Consider the following 18,120-nt stretch of genomic DNA (forward strand, 5'->3'; position numbering starts at 1 on the left):
CCCCTGATGACTGGCAATGCTGAGAATTTTTTCATATAACCGTTAGTCATTTCTAAACATACTTTCAACAATATAAATTACACCTACACTTAACTTTTGATTGACCAATTCAAGTTGTAGGAATTTACCCTGAATATAATCTTCAAAAATATGAAAATACATACACAAGATGTTATTCTTTGAAGCACTGTTTGCAATTGTGAAATACGAGAAACAAATGAAATAGTCATATACAGGACAGTGGGTAAAAAAATGATGACACCAAGTAAATTTCTTAAATGGGGATACTTAATTTTTGTGGCTTGTGCCGCTGAGATCTTAGCCATAAAATCTTCGCCTAGACCAATGTTCTGGAACATTTCCTGTTTTCTTCAAGTACTTTTATAGTTTCAATCTTAAATATAAGTCTTCAATCCATTTTGAGTTGATTTTTGTATATGGTGACAGAGAGGAGTTGACCCAGCAGTTCCAATACTGGGTATTTATGCAAAAGAAAATAAATCAGTATTTCAAAGATATACCTACAATCCCACATTTACTGTAGCACTATTTGCAATAGCAAAGATATGAAATCAACCTAAGTATCCATCAATGGATAAACAAAGAAAATTGGTATATATAAACACAATGGAATATTATTCAGTCATAAAAAAAAATAAAATCCTGTCATTTTCAGCAACATGAATAGTACTGGAGGTTAAGTGAAACAGGCAAGGAACTGAAAAACAAATATTGCATGTTCTCACTTATAGAAGGGAGCTAAAAAAGTTGATTTCATGAAGGCAAAGAGTAGAATGACAGTCACCAGAGGCTGGGAAGTTCTTGTTTTTTGGTGTGAGGGGAGAGGATGAAGAGAAGCAGGCTAATGGGTTTAAGCATACAGTTATTAATAGAAGGAATAAGCCCTAGTGTTCAACAGCAGGGCAGAGTGACTATCGTTAGCAAACATATGTTGTATATTTCAAAGCCACTAGAAGAGAAGACTGGAAATGTTCCTAACACAAAGAAATGATAAATGTTCAAGGTGCTGGATATCTAAACACCTGATTTGATCATTACACAGTCTATGCATGTATCAAACTATCACATGTATCCCATCAATATGTACAATTATGCAATCATAAAAAAATTTTAAAAGTGGAGTAAAAATCCTAAATGGAATACAGATAGAAACAAATGAACCAAACTTAATTTCAAATGTACAATGCAGATGGAAGTTGGGAGGTGGGAGAAGGATAAATATGAAGAAAATTATAACCCAGGTAAATTTAGAATACAGTATTTTGACAATATACAGTCAGACTAAAGAAAAACAAACTCTAAAGAGACACTGTACTCAATTTTTAAGGCAGTGTCAGTTAACAACGTTGAAACTGATTTATCTGTATTCTAGGACTGAACAAATCAGTACACTTACTGTAGATATATAACTGGAGCCAGATTTCTCATTGTTGGAGAATGGACAGAAACAGAATAGACTGGTTTTGTATCAAAACTGGAGGCATCAGTAACTGATGGTTTTTAATATACACAGATACAGGAATATGTTTGTGTATACTGTGCATATTTATACGTGTAAACGTAAACGTTTTCTTCCTAACTCTTTTACTAAGAAAGCCTAGAGACAATGACACCTCACTAGTAATGACACCACTTGTAATGATTAATACTGAATGTCAACTCGATTGGATCGGAGGATATGACACAAAGTATTAATCCTGAGTGTATCTGTGTGGGTGTTGCCAAAAGAGATTAACGTTTGAGTCAGTGGGCTGGGGAAGGCAGATCCACCCTTAATCTAGTGGGCACAATCTAATCGGCTTCCAGCAAATATAACGGAGGCAGAAAAACATGAAAAGAGAGAGACAGGCCTAGCCTCCAAGACTACATCTTTCTCCCCATGCTAGTTGCTTCTCACCCTCCAAGTTCTTCAGTTTTGGGACTCAGACTGGCTCTCCTTGCTCCTCACCTTGCAGACAGCCTATTGTGGCACCTTGTGATCATGTAAATTAATACTTAATAAACTCCCCTTTATATATGTATATGTATATAAGTACATATATGTATGTATATATATATATACACACATACACGTACACATATACATTTACATATGTGTATATATACACATATATAAGTATATATACTTATATATACATATATGTGTATATATAAGCATTATATATATATATATATATATATAAACTCCCCTTTATGTGTGTGTGTGTGTGTGTGTGTGTGTGTGTGTGTATCTCCTATTAGTTCTGTCCCTCTAAGAGAACCCTAATACACCACAGTAGCAATGAGTACACATGGCACATAAAGATTAATTTCCAAATGTTATCTTCCACCAAAATGAAGCAGGAAACTTTCAAGAAATAGGTTGTTCCAGGGCTGTGGCAGGAAAATTACAAAACAAGCCTGGAACATCTTAACGTGTCAGAAAATAAGAAGTGCTCAATGATTGTTGGGGACACGTAAATGAAACAGAATAGACCTAACTAAGCCTGTGTAAATTTTTTTTTATGACACTGCAAATGATAGTGAAATACCTGGATAAAAATGAACTCTGACCTCAATCTTAACTTCCAACAGAATGTCAACTAAGAAACATAGAAAGTGTGATAGAATTTAAAAAAAACTCAGCAGTGTAATAACTTCAGGCAAGAATCATCAATAGATTCTAAAACTAGTCTGAATTTGATGCAAAACACAATACTTACATAGTCTCAAAGTACTTTTCTGCAAGACACTATGAATTATGAGACAAACGGAACAAACAGACATCAAGTGCTTCCTGAAAGGATGCACTGGGAAAGACACAAACTTCAGTAATATTCCTGCCAAAAAAGCAAATTCTGAATTAAATAACGAGTAAATATTAGAAAACTCCAACTGGTTATTTATTTACTTATTTATTTGAGATGGAGTCTTGCTCTGTTACCCAGGCTGGAGTACAATGGCGGGATCTTGGCTCACTGCAACCTCCGTCCCCAAGGTTCAAGTGATTCTCCTGCCTCAGCCTCCCGAGAAGCTGGGATTACGGGGGCATGCCACCATGCCCGGCTAATTTTTTGTAATTTAGTAGAGATGGGGTTTCACCAGGTTGCCCAGACTGGTCTCGAACTCCTGAGCTCAGGCAATCCACCCACTTCAGCCTCCCAAAGTGCTAGGGTTACAGGCATGAGCCACCAGATCTGGCCCCAGCTGGGTTATTCTATGAAATACATGGCATCTACTCCTCAAAACTGTCAAAGTTCTAAGAAGTAAGAAAGACAAGTCAATTGTTCTACATTACAGACTAAAGAGACATGAAAATGAAATATGAGGGTTAGAACTCTGGACCCAAAATTTCTTTTTAAAATAAAAGACGTTAATGGGATAATTTACAAAATTCCATTGAGGCGTCTTGATTAAATAGCAGTATGAGATAGTCTTTTATTTTTTTATTGCATTTTAGGTTTTGGGGTACATGTGAAGAACATGCAAGATTGTTGCATAGGTACACACGTGGCAGTGTGATTTGCTGCCTTCCTCCCCTTCACCTATATCCGGCATTTCTCCCCATGCTATCTCTCCTGTCCTCCCCACCCCGCCGTCCCTCCCCCATTTCCCTCCAACTGACCCCAGTGTGTAGTGCTCCCCTCCCTGTGTCCACGTGTTCTCACTGTTCAACACCCGCCTTTGAGTGAGAACATGCGGTGTTTGATTTTCTGCTCTTCTGTCAGTTTCCTGACAATGATGGTTTCCAGGTTCATCCATGTCCCTACAAAGGACACGAACTCATCGTTTTTGATGGCTGCATAATATTCCATGGTGTATATGTGCCACATTTTCCCTGTCCAGTCTATCATTGATGGGCATTTGGGTTGGTTCCAGGTGTTTGCTATTGTAAACAGTGCTGCAATGAACATTCTTGTGCATGTGTCCTTATAGTAGAACGATTTATAATCCTTTGGATATATACCCAGTAATGGGATTGCTGGGTCAAATGGAATTTCTATGGCTAGGTCCTTAAGGAATCGCCACACTGTCTTCCACAATGGTTGAACTAATTTACACTCCCACCAACAGTGTAAAAGTGTTCCTATTTCTCCACATCTGCTCCAGCATCTGTTGTCTCCAGATTTTTTAATGATCGCCATTCTAACTGGTGTGAGATGGTATCTCAATGCAGTTTTGATTTGCATTTCTCTAATGACCAGTGATGATGAGCATTTTTTCATATGTTTGTTGGCCTCATGTATGTCTTCTTTTGTAAAGCATCTGTTCATATCCTTTGCCCATTTTTGAATGGGCTTGTTTTTTTCTTGTAAATCTGTTTTAGTTCTTTGTAAATTCTGGATATCAGCCCTTTGTCAGACGGGTAAGCTGCAAAAATTTTTTCCCATTCTGTTGGTTGCCGATTCACTCTAACAACTGTTTCTTTTGCTGTGCAGAAGCTGTGGAGTTTGATTAGGTCCTATTTGTCTATTTTGGCTTTTCTTGCCAATACTTTTGGTGTTTTGGTCATGAAGTCCTTGCCTACGCCTATGTCCTGAATGGTTTTGCCTAGATTTTCTTCTAGGGTTTTTATGGTGTTAGGTCTTATGTTTAAGTCTTTAATCCATCTGGAGTTAATTTTAGTGTAAGGTGTCAGGAAGGGGTCCAGTTTCTGCTTTCTGCACATGGCTACCCAGTTTTCCCAACAGCATTTATTAAACAGGGAATACTTTCCCCATTGCTTGTTTTTGTCAGGTTTGACAAAGATCAGATGGTTGTAGATATGCTGTGTTGCCTCCAAGGCCTCTGTTCTGTTCCATTGGTCTATATCTCTGTTTTGGTACTAGTACCATGGTGTTTTGATTACTGTAGCCTTGTAGTATAGTTTGAAGTCCGGTAGTGTGATGCCTCCTGCTTTGTTCTTTTTGCTTAGAATTGACTTGGCTATGCGGGCTCTCTTTCGGTTCCATATAAAGTTTAAGGTGTTTCTTTCCAATTCTGTGAAGAAGGTCACTGTTAGCTTGATAGGGATAGTGTTGAATCTGTAAATTACTTTGGGCAGTATGGCCATTTTCATGATACTGATTCTTCCTAACCAGGAACATGGAATGTTTTTCCATCTGTTTGTGTCCTCTCTTATTTAGTTGAGCAGTGGCTTGTAGTTCTCCTTGAAGAGGTCCTTTATGTTCCTTGTTAGCTGTATTCCTAGGTATTTTATTCTCTTTGTGGCAATTGTGAATGGCAGTTCGTTCTCGATATTGCTCTCTTTAGGTCTGTTATTGGTGTACAGGAATGCTTGTGATTTTTGCAGATTGATTTTGTGTCCTGAGACTTTGCTGAAGTTGCTTATCAGTTTCAGGAGATTTTGGGCTGAGACGATGGGGTCTTCTAGATATACAATCATGTCATCTGCAAATACAGACAATTTGACTTCCTCCTTTCCTATTTGAATACCCTTTATTTCTTTTTCTTGCCTGATTGCTATGGCTAGAACTTCCAGTACTATATTGAATAGGAGTGGTAAGACAGGGCATCCTTGTCTAGTGCCAGATTTCAAAGGGAATGCTTCCAGTTTTTCCCCATTGAGTATAATATTGGCTGTTGGTTTGTCGTAAATAGCTTTTATTATTTTGAGATACGTTCCGTCAATACCTAGCTTATTGAGGGTTTTTAGCATAAAGGGCTGTTGAATTTTGTCAAAGGCCTTCTCTGCATCAATTGAGATAATCATGTGGTTTTTGTCTTTGGTTCTGTTTACGTGGTGAATTAAGTTTATAGACTTGCGTATGTTGAACCAGCCTTACATCCTTGGGATGAAGCCTACTTGATTATGGTGGATAAGCTTTTTGATGTGCTGTTGCAATCAGCTTGCCAGTATTTTATTGAAGATTTTTGCATCTATGTTCATCATGGATATTGGCCTGAAGTATTCTTTTCTTGCTGAGTCTTTGCCAGGTTTGGTATCAGAATGATGTTGGTCTCATAAAATGACTTGGGAAGGATTCCCTCTTTTTGGATTGTTTGGAATAGTTTCAGAAGGAATGGTACCAGCTCCTCTTTGTATGTCTGGTAGAATTCAGCTGTGAACCCGTCTGGACCTGGGCTTTTTTTTGGGTGGTAGGCTCTTAATTGCTGCCTCTGCTTCAGACGTTGTTATGGGTCTGTTCAGGGTTTCAGCTTCTTCCTGGTTTAGGCTTGGGAGGAGGCAAGTGTCCAGGAATTTATCCATTTCTTCCAGGTTTACTAGTTTATCTGCATAGAGTTGTTTGTAATAATCTCTGATGATGGTTTGAATTTCTGTGGAATCTGTGGTGATATCCCCTTTATTGTTTTTTATTGCATCAATTTGGTTATTCTCTCTTTTCTTTTTTATTAATCTGGCTAGTGGTCTATTTTGTTGATCTTTTCGAAAAACCAGCTCCTGGATTTATTGATTTTTTGAAGGGTTTTTTGTGTCTCTATCTCCTTCCGTTCTGCTCTGATCTGTTATTTCTTGTCTTCTGCTAGGTTTTGAGTTTTTTTGATCTTGCTCCTCTAGCTCTTTCAATTTTGACGATAGGGTGTCACTTTTGATCTCTCCTTGTTTCTCATGTGGGCACTTATTGCTATATATTTTCCTCTAGAGGCTGCTTTAAATGTGTCCCAGTGATTCTGGTACGTTGCGTCTTCATTTTCGTTGGTTTCGAAGAACATCTTTATTTCTGCCTTCATTTTATTGTTTATCCAGTCAACATTCAAGAGCAAGTTGTTCAGTTTCCATGAAGCTGTGCGGTTTTGAGTTAGTTTTTGAATTCTGAATTCTAACTTGATTGCACTGTGGTCTGAGAGACTGTTTGTTATGATTTCCATTCTTTTGCATTTGCTGAGGAGTGATTTACTCCCGATTATGCGGTCAATTTTGGAGTAGGTGTGATGTGGTGCTGAGAAGAATGTATATTCTGTGGATTTGGGGTGGAGAGTTCTGTAAATGTCTATTAGGTTAGCTTGGTCCAGGTCTGAGTTCATGTCCTGGATATCCTTGTTAATTTTCTGTCTGGTTGATTAGTCTAATATTGACAATGGGGTGTTAAAGTCACCCACTATTATTGTGTGGGAGTCTAAGTCTCTTTGTAAGTCATTAAGTACTTGCCTTATGTATCTGGGTGCTTCTGTATTGGGTGCGTATATATTTAGGATCGTTAACTCTTCTTGTTGCATTGATCCTTTTACCATTATGTAATGTCCTTCTTTGTCTCTTTTGATCTTTGTTGCTTTAAAGTCTATTTTATCAGAGATGATAATTGCAAGTCCTGCTTTTTTTTTTTTTTTTTTTTGCTCTCCATTTGCTTGGTAATCTTCCTCCATCCCTTTATTTTGAGTCTTTGAGTATCCCTGCATGTGAGATGGGTTTCCTGGATACAGCACACCAATGGGTTTTGGCTTTTTATCCAATTTGCCAGTCTGTGTCTTTTGATTGGGGCATTTAGTTCATTTACATTTAGGATTATTATTGTTATATGTGAATTTGATACTGCCATTTTGGTGATAGCTGGCTCTTTTGCCCATTAGTTGATGCGGGTTCTTCATTGTGTTGATGCTCTTTGCCATTTGGCATGTTTTTGGAGTGGCTGGTACTGGTTGTTCCTTTCTATGTGTAGAGCCTCTTTCAGGAGCTCTTGTAAAGCAGGCCTAGTGGTGACGAAATCTCTGAGTACTTGCTTGTTCGCAAAGGATTTTATTTCTCCTTCACTTATGAAGCTTAGTTTGGCTAGATATGTGATTCTGGGTTGAAAGTTCTTTTCTTTAAGGACGTTGAATATTGGCCCCCACTCTCTTCTGGCTTGTAGGGTTTCTGCTGAGAGATCTGCTGTGAGTCTGATGGGCTTCCCTTTGTGGGTAACCTGACCTTTCTCTCTGGCTGCCCTTAGTATTTTCTCCTTCTCTACCCTGGTGAATCTGACGATTAAGTGCCTTGGGGTTGCTCTTTGTGAAGAATATCTCTGTGGTGTTCTTTGTATTTCTTGGACTTGAATATTGGCCTGCCTTGCTAGGTTGGGGAAATTTTCCTCGATAATATCCTGAAGAGTATTTTCCAGCTTGGATTCATTCTCTTTGTAGCATTCAGGTACACCTATCAAATGTAGATTAGGTCTTTTCACACAGTCCCACATTTCTTAGAGACTTTGTTGATTCCTTTTTACCCTTTTTTCTCTATTCTTGCTTTCTCATTTTATTGCCTTCTCAGTTTGGTTATTCTCTCTTTTCTTTTTTATTAATCTGGCTAGTGGTCTGTCTATTTTGTTGATCTTTCTGAAAAACCAGCTCCTGGATTTATTGATTTTTTGAAGGGTTTTTTGTGTCTCTATCTCCTTCAGTTCTGCTCTGATCTTAGTTATTTCTTATCTTCTGCTAGGTTTTGAGTTTTTTTGATCTTGCTCCTCTAGCTCTTTCAATTTTGATGCTAGGGTTTCAATTTTAGATATCTCCCTGCTTGTCATGTGGGCACTTATTGCTATATATTTTTCTCTAGAGACTGCTTTAAATGTGTCCCAGAGATTCTGGTATGTTGTGCCTTCGTTCTCGTTGGTTTTGAAGAACATCTTTATTTCTGCTTTCATTTCATTGTTTATCCAGTCAACATTCAAAAGCAAGTTGTTCAGTTTCCATGAAGCTGTGCAGTTCTGAGTTACTTTATGCATTCTGAGTTCTAACTCAATTGCACCGTGGCCTGAGAGACTGTTTGTTATGATTTCTGTTCTTTTGCATTTGCTGAGGAATGATTTATTTCCAATTATGTGGTCAATTTTAGAGTAGGTGTGATGTGGTGCTGAGAAGAATGTATATTCTGTGGATTTGGGGTGGAGAGTTCTGTAAATGTCTATTAGGTTTGCTTGTTCCAGGTCTGAGTTCAGGTTCTGGATATCCTTGTTAATTTTCTGTCTGGTTGATCTGTCTAATATTGACAATGGGGTGTTAAAGTCACCCACTATTATTGTGTGGAAGTCTAAGTCTCTTTGTAAGTCATTAAGACCTTGCCTCATGTATCTGGGTCCTCCTGTATTGGGTGTGTATATATTTAGGGTCGTTAGCTCTTCTTATTGCATTGATCCTTTTACCATTATGTAATGTCCTTCTTTGTTTCTTTTGATCTTTGTTGTTTTAAAGTCTATTTTATCAGAGATGATAATTGCAACTCCTGCTTTTTTTTTGCTCTCCATTTGCTTGGTGAATCTTCCTCCATCCCTTTATTTTGAGCCTTTGTGTATCCTTGCATGTGAGATGGGTTTCCTAGATACAGCACACTGATGGGTTTTGGCTTTTTATCCAATTTGCCAGTCTGTGTCTTTTGATTGGGGCATTTAGTCCATTTACATTTAGGGTTAATATTGTTATGTGTGCATTTGATACTGCCATTTTGATGCTAGCTGGCTGTTTTGTTCGTTAGTTGATGCAGATTCTTGATTATGTTGATGCTCTTTACCATTTGGTTTGTTTTTGGAGTGGCTGGTACTGGTTGTTCCTTTCTATGTGTACAGCCTCTTTCAGGAGCTCTTGTAAAGCTGGCCTGGTGGTGACGACGTCTCTGAGTACTTGCATGTTCATAAAGGATTTTATTTTTCCTTCACTTATGAAGCTTATTTTGGCTGGATAGGAGATTCTGGGTTGAAAGTTCTTTTGTTTAAGGATGTTGAATATTCGCCCCCACTCTCTTCTGGCTTGCAGGGTTTCTGCTGAGAGATCTGCTGTGAGTCTGATGGGCTTCCCTTTGTGGGAAACCCGACCTTTCTCTCTGGCTGCCCTTAGTATTTTCTCCTTCATTTCTGCCCTGGTAAATCTGACGATTATGTGCCTTGGGGTTGCTCTTCTTGAGCAATATCTTTGTGATGTTCTCTGAATTTCCTGGACTTGAATATTGGCCTGCCTTGCTATGTTGGGGAAGTTTCCCTGGATAATATCCTGAAGATTATTTTCCAGCTTGGATTCATTCTCTTCGTCACATTTAGGTACACCTATCAGACGTAGATTAGGTCTTTTCACACAGTCCCACATTTCTTGGAGACTTTGTTGATTCCTTTTTACCCTTTTTTCTCTATTCTTGCCTTCTCGTTTTATTCTATTGAGTTGATCTTCGACCTCTGATATCCTTTCTTCTGCTTGGTGAATTTGGCTGTTGAAACTTGTGCATGCTTCGCAAAGTTCTCGTGTTGTGTTTTTCAGCTCCATCAATTCACTTATATTCCTCTCTATGTTTTCCATTCTTGTTAGCATTTCATCAAATCTTTTTTCAAGGTTCTTAGTTTCTTTGCATTGGGTTAGAACATGTTCTTTTAGTTCACTGTAGTTTCTTATAACCCACCTTCTGAAGTCTGATTCTGTTATTTCATGACACTCCTTCTCCATCCAGCCTTGTTCCCTTGCTGGTGAGGAGTTGTGATCCCTTTAAGGAGGAGTGCTGTTCTGGTTTCAGGTGTTTTCATCCTTTTTGCGCTGGTTTCTTCCCATCTTTGTGGGTTTATCCACCTGTTGTGTTTGTAGTTACTGACTTTCAGATTGGGTCTCTGAATGAAATTCCAGGTTGTGGATGCTGAAGTTACTTCTTTTTCTTAGCTTTCCTTGTAACAGTCTGGCCCCTGTGCTGTAGGACTGCTTAGGTGCACTCCAGGCCCTGGTTGCCGGGGGATTACCTGCAGCAGCTGCAGAACAGTAAGGGTTGCTACCAGTTTCCTCTTCTGCTATCTTTGTCCCAGTAGGATGCCCGCCAAATGTCAGTCTGTTCTCTCCTTTATGAGGTGACTCTTGGGATATACAGGGGTCAGGGAGCTGCTTGAGGAGATAGTCTGTCCTTTATTGGGCTCTAGTCCTGAGCTGTGAGCTCCGTTGTTCATTCAGAGTTGCTGGGCAGGTACGTTTAGGTCTGCTGCAGCAGAACTCATAAACCGCTTTTTGTTGCCAGGTGCTCTGTCCCAGGGAGTTAGGGCTTTATTTATGAGTTTCTATTGTGCTGCTGCCTCTTTTCTTTCAGGGCTGCCCTGCCCAGCGAGAGGCAGCCTAGTGACTGCCTGCAGAGGCTTTGCTGAGCTGCTGTGGGCTCCACCGTGCTGCCCTGTGATCTTCCCTTCAGTCCTGTTTATATGAGTGTAGTCAGAACTGCCTTGGCAATGGTGGCCCGCCTCTGTTATGGCGGACTCTCTCTGTAGTGGCAGGTTGCCTCGGCAATGGCGGGTTGCCTCAGCAATGGCAGGTTCCCTAGCGATGGTCAGACTGCCTCCGTAGCGGTGGAGTGTCTCAGTAATGGCAGACACCCCTTCCCCACAGAGCCGGACCATCCGGGGTTCAGCTGTGCTTGCTGTGAAACTCTCAATCCAGAGCGTTTTCAATTACTGGGTTTTTTTTTTGTGGGGGGGTGGGGGGGGTGGTACCAGCCGAGCCTGATCACCTGGCTCCCTGACTCAGAGTCTTTTTTTGTTGTTGTTGTTGAATGGTGGACTGTCTCCCAGTGTTCCAGTCACCTGCTGAAAAGGCGCCTGGATCTCCCGTGCCGTGACTGACTGAGCCGGCTGAAACAGCGGTGCTGAGACTACTGGCATTTTTTTTGCCTAGGAATCTCCTGGCCTAGCTCGCTATTTCAGATGAATGGGCGACTCTGCCGTCTCAGGGCTCCAATCGCCAGCTAAGAGGGCACCCGGACCCGTGTCTTTTGTACAGAGAAATGCCATGCCAGGGCGCTGGCAAAGCAGCCACACGGGCCGAAACAACTGTGCCAGCGAAAACAGCCACGCTGGCGACCCGTAGGGCTCCTCCACCTGGAAATCTCCTGGTCTGTGGGCAATAAAAATCCTTCTGGAAACGCAGTGTCCACTCACCCTCTACACTTTCACTGGGAGCTGCAATCCTGAGCTGTTCTTAGTTAGCCATCTTCCTAGTATTTCATTTTATCTCCATGACAAATTTATTGGTGTTAATGTTTCCTGTGGGGTTTATTTCATATTACCACAGTTTAACTTCAAATAATACCGTATTACTTTACATATCATGTAAAAACCCTACAACTCAATTCTTCCATACAACCTTCCCATCCTTTGTGCTGTTATCCCACAGGTAATATATACATGTTATAAACAATCATTTTTGTTTTAAAAAGTCGATTATCTTTTTCTTAATGAGAAAACTTTTTTATATTTTTCCACATATTTTTGCCTTTTGGTTGGTCTTTATTCTTCATAGGATTTGTGTTTTCACCTGAAATGGTCAACTACCTTTAGCCTTTAACATTTCTTAAACTGCCAGTCTACTAAGCCACAAATTTTCTTAGTTTTGTCTGAAAATGTCTTAATTTTTTTGAAGGATATTGCTGCTGGATATATTTTTAGATTAGCAGTTTTTCCTTCTGGTACCTTAAAAATGTCATTTCATTGGTTTAGGGGTTGCATTTGTCTTTGCTGAACAACCAACAGTCATTCTTATCTTTGTACAAATATATTTAGTTTTCTTCCCTGGCTGTTTCTCTATTTATGACTGATTTTCAACAACTTGAATATTATCTGGTTTGGTGTGACTTCCTGTGTTACTCTTGCTTCAGGTTTATTAAAGTTCTTCGACAGCAACTCCCTCTCCAAATTCCTTGGAACTCAATTGCACATGTGTTAGACTGCTTGCTACTGCTGTACCAGAAGTCAGCAAGGGTTTACTTGTTTTCTAATCATTTTTCTCCCTGTGCTTCAGTTTAAATTACTGCTGTCACTGTCTTCGAACTCACTAAGGTTTTCTTTTTGCAATGTCTACGTTGTTCTTAAGCCTATCCAGTGAAATGCTCATTTCAGAAACAGTATTTTTCAACTCTAGAAGCTTTTTTCTTTTTCATATTGTCCATTTTCCCTCATTGTATTCATGTCTTCCTTTAAGCTGCTGAACACATAAAATTGATATATCAAATTCTTTGTAGGGAGACAGGCATCACTTGGCTGCTACCAGCCCTTCTCAAGATAAGCCTTTGTAGCACAGAGCCTATAGAAAATGCGATCTGCCAATGTTCTCTGGCTGTTAAACACATCCAAATAGCTCTGGAGGATATTGGAGACACTGCTTCTAATGAGGTTATAAAGCATATGTGTTGATGACATGACAAAATGAAATCGACTCTAAAAGAAAGCAGTGCTTTTGAAAAGGGTGTTATAAACAGATGCTGTAAGCCTCTCAGGGTTTAGTTGTAGGGGGGTATCAAAGTACCTAAGGTATATGTAAGTAGTCCATATGGTTATGTCTTTCATCATTATCAAAACAATTTGCCAGGCCCAAGTCTGTAAGACCTTTATCTTAGGCTTCTGAGCCTCTAGAACAGTGAGAAATAAATGTCTGTTGTTTAAGCCACGCAGTCTATGGTATTTTAGTATCCTGGGCTCACTAACACATATGTTTTAGTGCTTAACCCAGTTCCATACTCAGCTTGCATATTTTACCCAATTCATGATCCCGGTCACACACACACAAAATATAAAATGTGATAGTTATAAATTGTGTCTACAAATCTTCAAATATTCTTGCCATCAGGGCAGTTCTTTCTCCCCACTCTTACCTTGAATCTAGGCCAACCTAAGTGACTGCCTGACTAATAGCATATGGCACAAGTAATATTATGAGTTCTAAGGGTAGATTAAGGTGATACAGCTTTCACTAGCTCCCTTTGGGACATTCACTCTTGGAGTCCGGCCATCATAACTAGGAGGAAGCCCAAAGTAGCCCATGTGAAGACCACACAAAAAGGCCTACATATAAGCATTCTAGGTGACAGCTCAGCTGAGGTCCCAGCGAGCAAATTAGCTTCAACATGTAATGAACATCCCTCCAGTTCCCAGCCATCAAGTCATTTCCAGCTATGAAATCTCCCCAGCTGAGGCCTCAGATCACAGAGCAAGACAAGCTGTCTTTGCTGTCCCCTGCCTGAATTTCTAACAGAGTTTGAGAGCATCATAAAAGGTTATTTTATGTCACTAAATTTTAGACATAATAGATAAATAGAAATGAGGTGAGAATATAATTATGTACTGATGTAAATTCATTATACTAGGAAAATGCTTAAAGCCCAGATCTTGATCACTAATGAACATTCTCATCTTCATAAATGTAGTGCAGCCTAGTTCCACAGCTAATTTCCTAATTGCTGGAATAAAGGATCAAGGAAGAAGCACAAGATAACGTGTACTTTTCTCACCATTGTTTTGGCTTTAGATGTGTTCGACAGTTCTAGAGTTCCTAGATGGTCCAGCCAAGGAGGAATCAGGCTAGACATGCAGGGGTTTGGAGACAACCCATGTCAGTGTTAAATATTTGGGCAGGGTTCACAAATAGGGCAGGTCCCAATAGGGCATGTAACATTAGGGAGAATGACAGAACAATAGGGAAAAAGGGCCATGTTATTGCAGAGATGAAAGAGTGAAGAGAGAAAAAATAGTGAACACTGAAGAATTTTCATTATTTATGAGGTAAAAAGTTTTAATTGTCCTACTCACAATCTGAATATTGTGTATTTCTCTCTCAAAACAAAATTATTTGTTGATGCAGTCTACATTTCGCTAGTCTGAAGACATTCATAGATGTACTTTAAGCATCAAGGCCTAGAAGAACAAATGCTTCCCTGTTCCTGTTAAATCAGAACAGAAACTGCAGTGATGATAGCAAGGCAGATCTTCTGTTGCCATAGACACTTTGGTAGCTAAGGGTCTGATTTCAGTGGATATTTATATTTTTAAAGATAAATTTGCTTTGCTGTCATTTAAGGAATAAACATACTGACAGAAAAATTACTTCTACAAACACATACTGTAAAATAACTGGGTTCTTAAATCCATGATGTGGGCACCTTACCTGAAAACCCTATTTACACTACTGCCAGCCTTCCAACTGTTACTAAAGGGCACTCACTAGAACAGCTACTGAGGCCTGACCAGTTGTTTCTGGCAAACAGAAAGAGCAACTATACCACTATGCTGAACCTTCTAAGTTAACTTCCTTTACATCTGTGGTCCCCCAGGGAGCAATCATTAAGAGCTGGGGGTGAACACAAAATAGCTGCTGGAGGGACTGTTGCATCCAACTCAGAAAAGCCCTCACTCACCTTTAGGTACTAGAACAGGCTTTCAGGGGATATGGAAAGAGAATCAGCACAGTATTTTCCATTGATACTGTCTCTTTACAGATGTGAGAAAGTACTGAAAGACCAAATAATTTAAGTGTGGGGAGGCAGAACAAGTGTCTCCAAATTCACATGCATGTACCTATTTTCCTTAACACCTGAGGTAAAACAACCCCCCTGTTATCATAGGGAAGCTGTGTTTAAAAGGGGTCTCTCCGAGTCACAAGACCAGGTTTCACCGGTCTGAGATCCTCCTCTGGGGGCCTGACAGCAGACCCCTGGTAATTAAGGGCAGCAATGGTCAGTCCATTAAAAGCAGGGACAGCCACAAGAGAAGCCACTAAGGAGTTACACAGCTTATCCTTTCACAAAGAAAGGGGAGTTTCAGCTCTGAGTAACAGCTCTTCATACGCAATAGTGGAAGCATACTACATAACTGCATGACATGCACATTCAAACTTAAACTTGGTTTCCCACAAACAATACTTAGAAGTAATCACATAATGTGATTTACAATTTGCTATTCCTTATTCACTAAAAACAGCTAGGGGAAAGAGGAGTGGAGAACCACCGGAATCCCCCAGAAGGAACTGAAAGTATGTTATCTGACTAAATATACTTACCTTTTCTGCTGATAGGAACTGAGTCCAAGTGTTGTCTCCGTCTGTAAAAGGAAGAAAATAATGATTTAAAAACTGAAGCCAAATATTTATATTACAGACATACAAAATATCCAAAATATTCTGTTTCAGTTCTAACATTCATTTTATACCCGCTTGGATTTTCAGGTTAAACCTGGTCTCCAAATCACATACAATGACAATCAAATTGTAAACACACATGAAGTAACAAAGTAATGTGATGGATTTTTAAAAGTGTGCCAAAATGACACATCCTGAGAACAGTCCCTATGACAATCACTTCGTGAGGCTGCTGTGCCTTGGACTGTTCACCTCTCGCTAACTGCATGCCAGTGCTGGTGGTAACAAGTCCTGCTGTCATGGAACCCAAGGTACAGTGGGTGGTGTGTGTGAGGGAGAGACAGCCATAAAAAAATACATATTTATATAATGAAATAGGATTCTCAAAATATTGGAAAGGTGCTGTGAACAGGAATAAACAGTTGCCATACTTAAATACATCATGAGGGAAGGCCTGTCTAAAGAGATAATATTTACATAAAAACCTGAAGGACTGAAAAAAACAGTGTGGCAGCGGGATGGGTGGTGGCAGAGGAAAACAGCACATGCAAAGGCCCTCATACAGGGCAGAGGTTGGTATGCTCAAGAAACAGATGGCAGGTCTATCTGCTGGAGCTGGGAGAGGAGAAAATGGGGCCAGAGGGCTAGGCAGAGGCCAGATAATGCTGTGCCTCGTTAAGAAGCCATGGCAAGGCCGGGCGCGGTGGCTCAAGCCTGTAATCCCAGCACTTTGGGAGGCTGAGGCGGGTGGATCACGAGGTCAAGAGATCGAGACCATCCTGGTCAACATGGTGAAACCCCGTCTCTACTAAAGCTACAAAAGATCAGCTGGGCATGGTGCGTGCCTGTAATCCCAGCTACTCAGGAGGCTGAGGCAGGAGAATTGCCTGAACCCAGGAGGCGGAGGTTGCGGTGAGCCGAGATCGCGCCATTGCACTCCAGCCTGGGTAACAAGAGGGAAACTCCGTCTCAAAAAAAAAAAAAAAAAAGAAGCCATGGCAAGAAGTTTGGATTATGTTGTTCTCTAAATGCAATACAAGGGGTCTGAAGGAGCAAGAAAGAGAGAAAGAGACAGACATGGTCTGCTTTAGGTTTTAAAGGTAAGGAAGACAAGAAAAAGTAGGAAGTTGGAGGCAACAGCTGTATTTAGGTGAAGGAAAGAAAGTTCTTACTGATGTACCAGAAAAGGCTAACACTATAGGGAATACCATCAGTGAAGTTACCCCAAAAGGTTATCTGCTACATCAAAAGGAGAAAAGACAGAAGTGTGGCTTTATTTTCTCCCAAGAACATATATTATTTTTAAATGGTATTTTGGAGACTGTTTATGCAGAAGATGTGGCAGATGTAGAAAACTGTCCTAATGATTTGAAGGTGCATACTAGGTAAAGTGTAAGGATGTCTGTAATTTTTTTTGAAATGTCTCAGCAAAATAATTTGTGTGTGTGTGTGTGTGTGTGTGTGTGTGTGTGTGTGTGTGTATAAAGTAAACACCACAAAATGGTAATAACTGTTGGATCTGAATGGTAGATGAGTTGGTATTGGTTGAGCTCTTCTATTTTCTGTACTTAAAGAAAAATTTCTTTAACTTTTTATTATGAAAATTACATATATTCCCCATGCAATGGGAGAAAATATTTGCAAATCAAGTATCTGATGAGATTAAAACCTAGACTATATCGAGAACTCCTAAAACTCAGTAACAGAAAAACCACCAAATTAAAAGGTGGTCAAAGGACTCAAACATTTCTCCAAAGAAAATACACAAAGTAGGCACTTAAAAAGATGCTCAACATCACTAACCATTAGGGAAATGCAAATCAAAACCACAATGATACCACATCATACCCATTTGGATGACTACTATTTAAACTTTTTAAAAGAAAATAAGGATCTTTGGCAAGGATGTGGGGAAACTGGAACCCTTGTGCACCGTTGGCGTGAATGTTAAAATGGCGTAGCCACTATGGAAAACAGTATTGTGGTTCCTCAAAAAAACAAAGAATTACCATATCAGCCAGCAATCCCACTTCTGTGTATATACCCAAAAGAACTGAAAACAGGGGCTCAAAAAGATACTGTATGAACCCATATAACAGTTAAGGGGTAGAAGCAATCCAAATGCCCATTGACAGGTGAACAAATAAAACGTGATTTATACATACAATGGAATATGATCCAGCCTTAAAAAGGAAGGAAAATCTGACACATGCTACAACAGTGCGTGAACCTTCAAGACTAAGTCTACATTTATGCTAATGAAATAAGCCAGTCAATAAAAAGACAAATACTGTATGATTCCACTTATGAGGTATCTAGAGTCATTAA

General features: G+C 39.7%; 1 protein-coding gene across 6 annotated transcripts in view; it reads right to left on the reverse strand.

Annotated features, from left to right (window-relative positions):
- TMEM131 (transmembrane protein 131) overlaps positions 1–18,120 on the reverse strand; it is a 240,839-nt gene that overhangs the window by 131,227 nt on the left and 91,492 nt on the right. For all 6 annotated transcript variants that reach the window (XR_004261859.1, XM_032255357.1, XM_032255360.1 and 3 more), the window contains one exon: positions 15,715–15,755. Coding sequence is in view for 4 of the 6 variants with exons in the window: in XM_032255357.1 (XP_032111248.1) it covers positions 15,715–15,755 (41 nt within the window). In the remaining 2 variants the exon portion in view is untranslated. The remainder of the gene's footprint in view (positions 1–15,714; positions 15,756–18,120) is intronic.

This window comes from Sapajus apella, unplaced genomic scaffold, assembly GCF_009761245.1.
Source record: "Sapajus apella isolate SASKATOON/1434 unplaced genomic scaffold, GSC_monkey_1.0 scaffold89, whole genome shotgun sequence".
Lineage (NCBI taxonomy): Eukaryota > Metazoa > Chordata > Mammalia > Primates > Cebidae > Sapajus > Sapajus apella.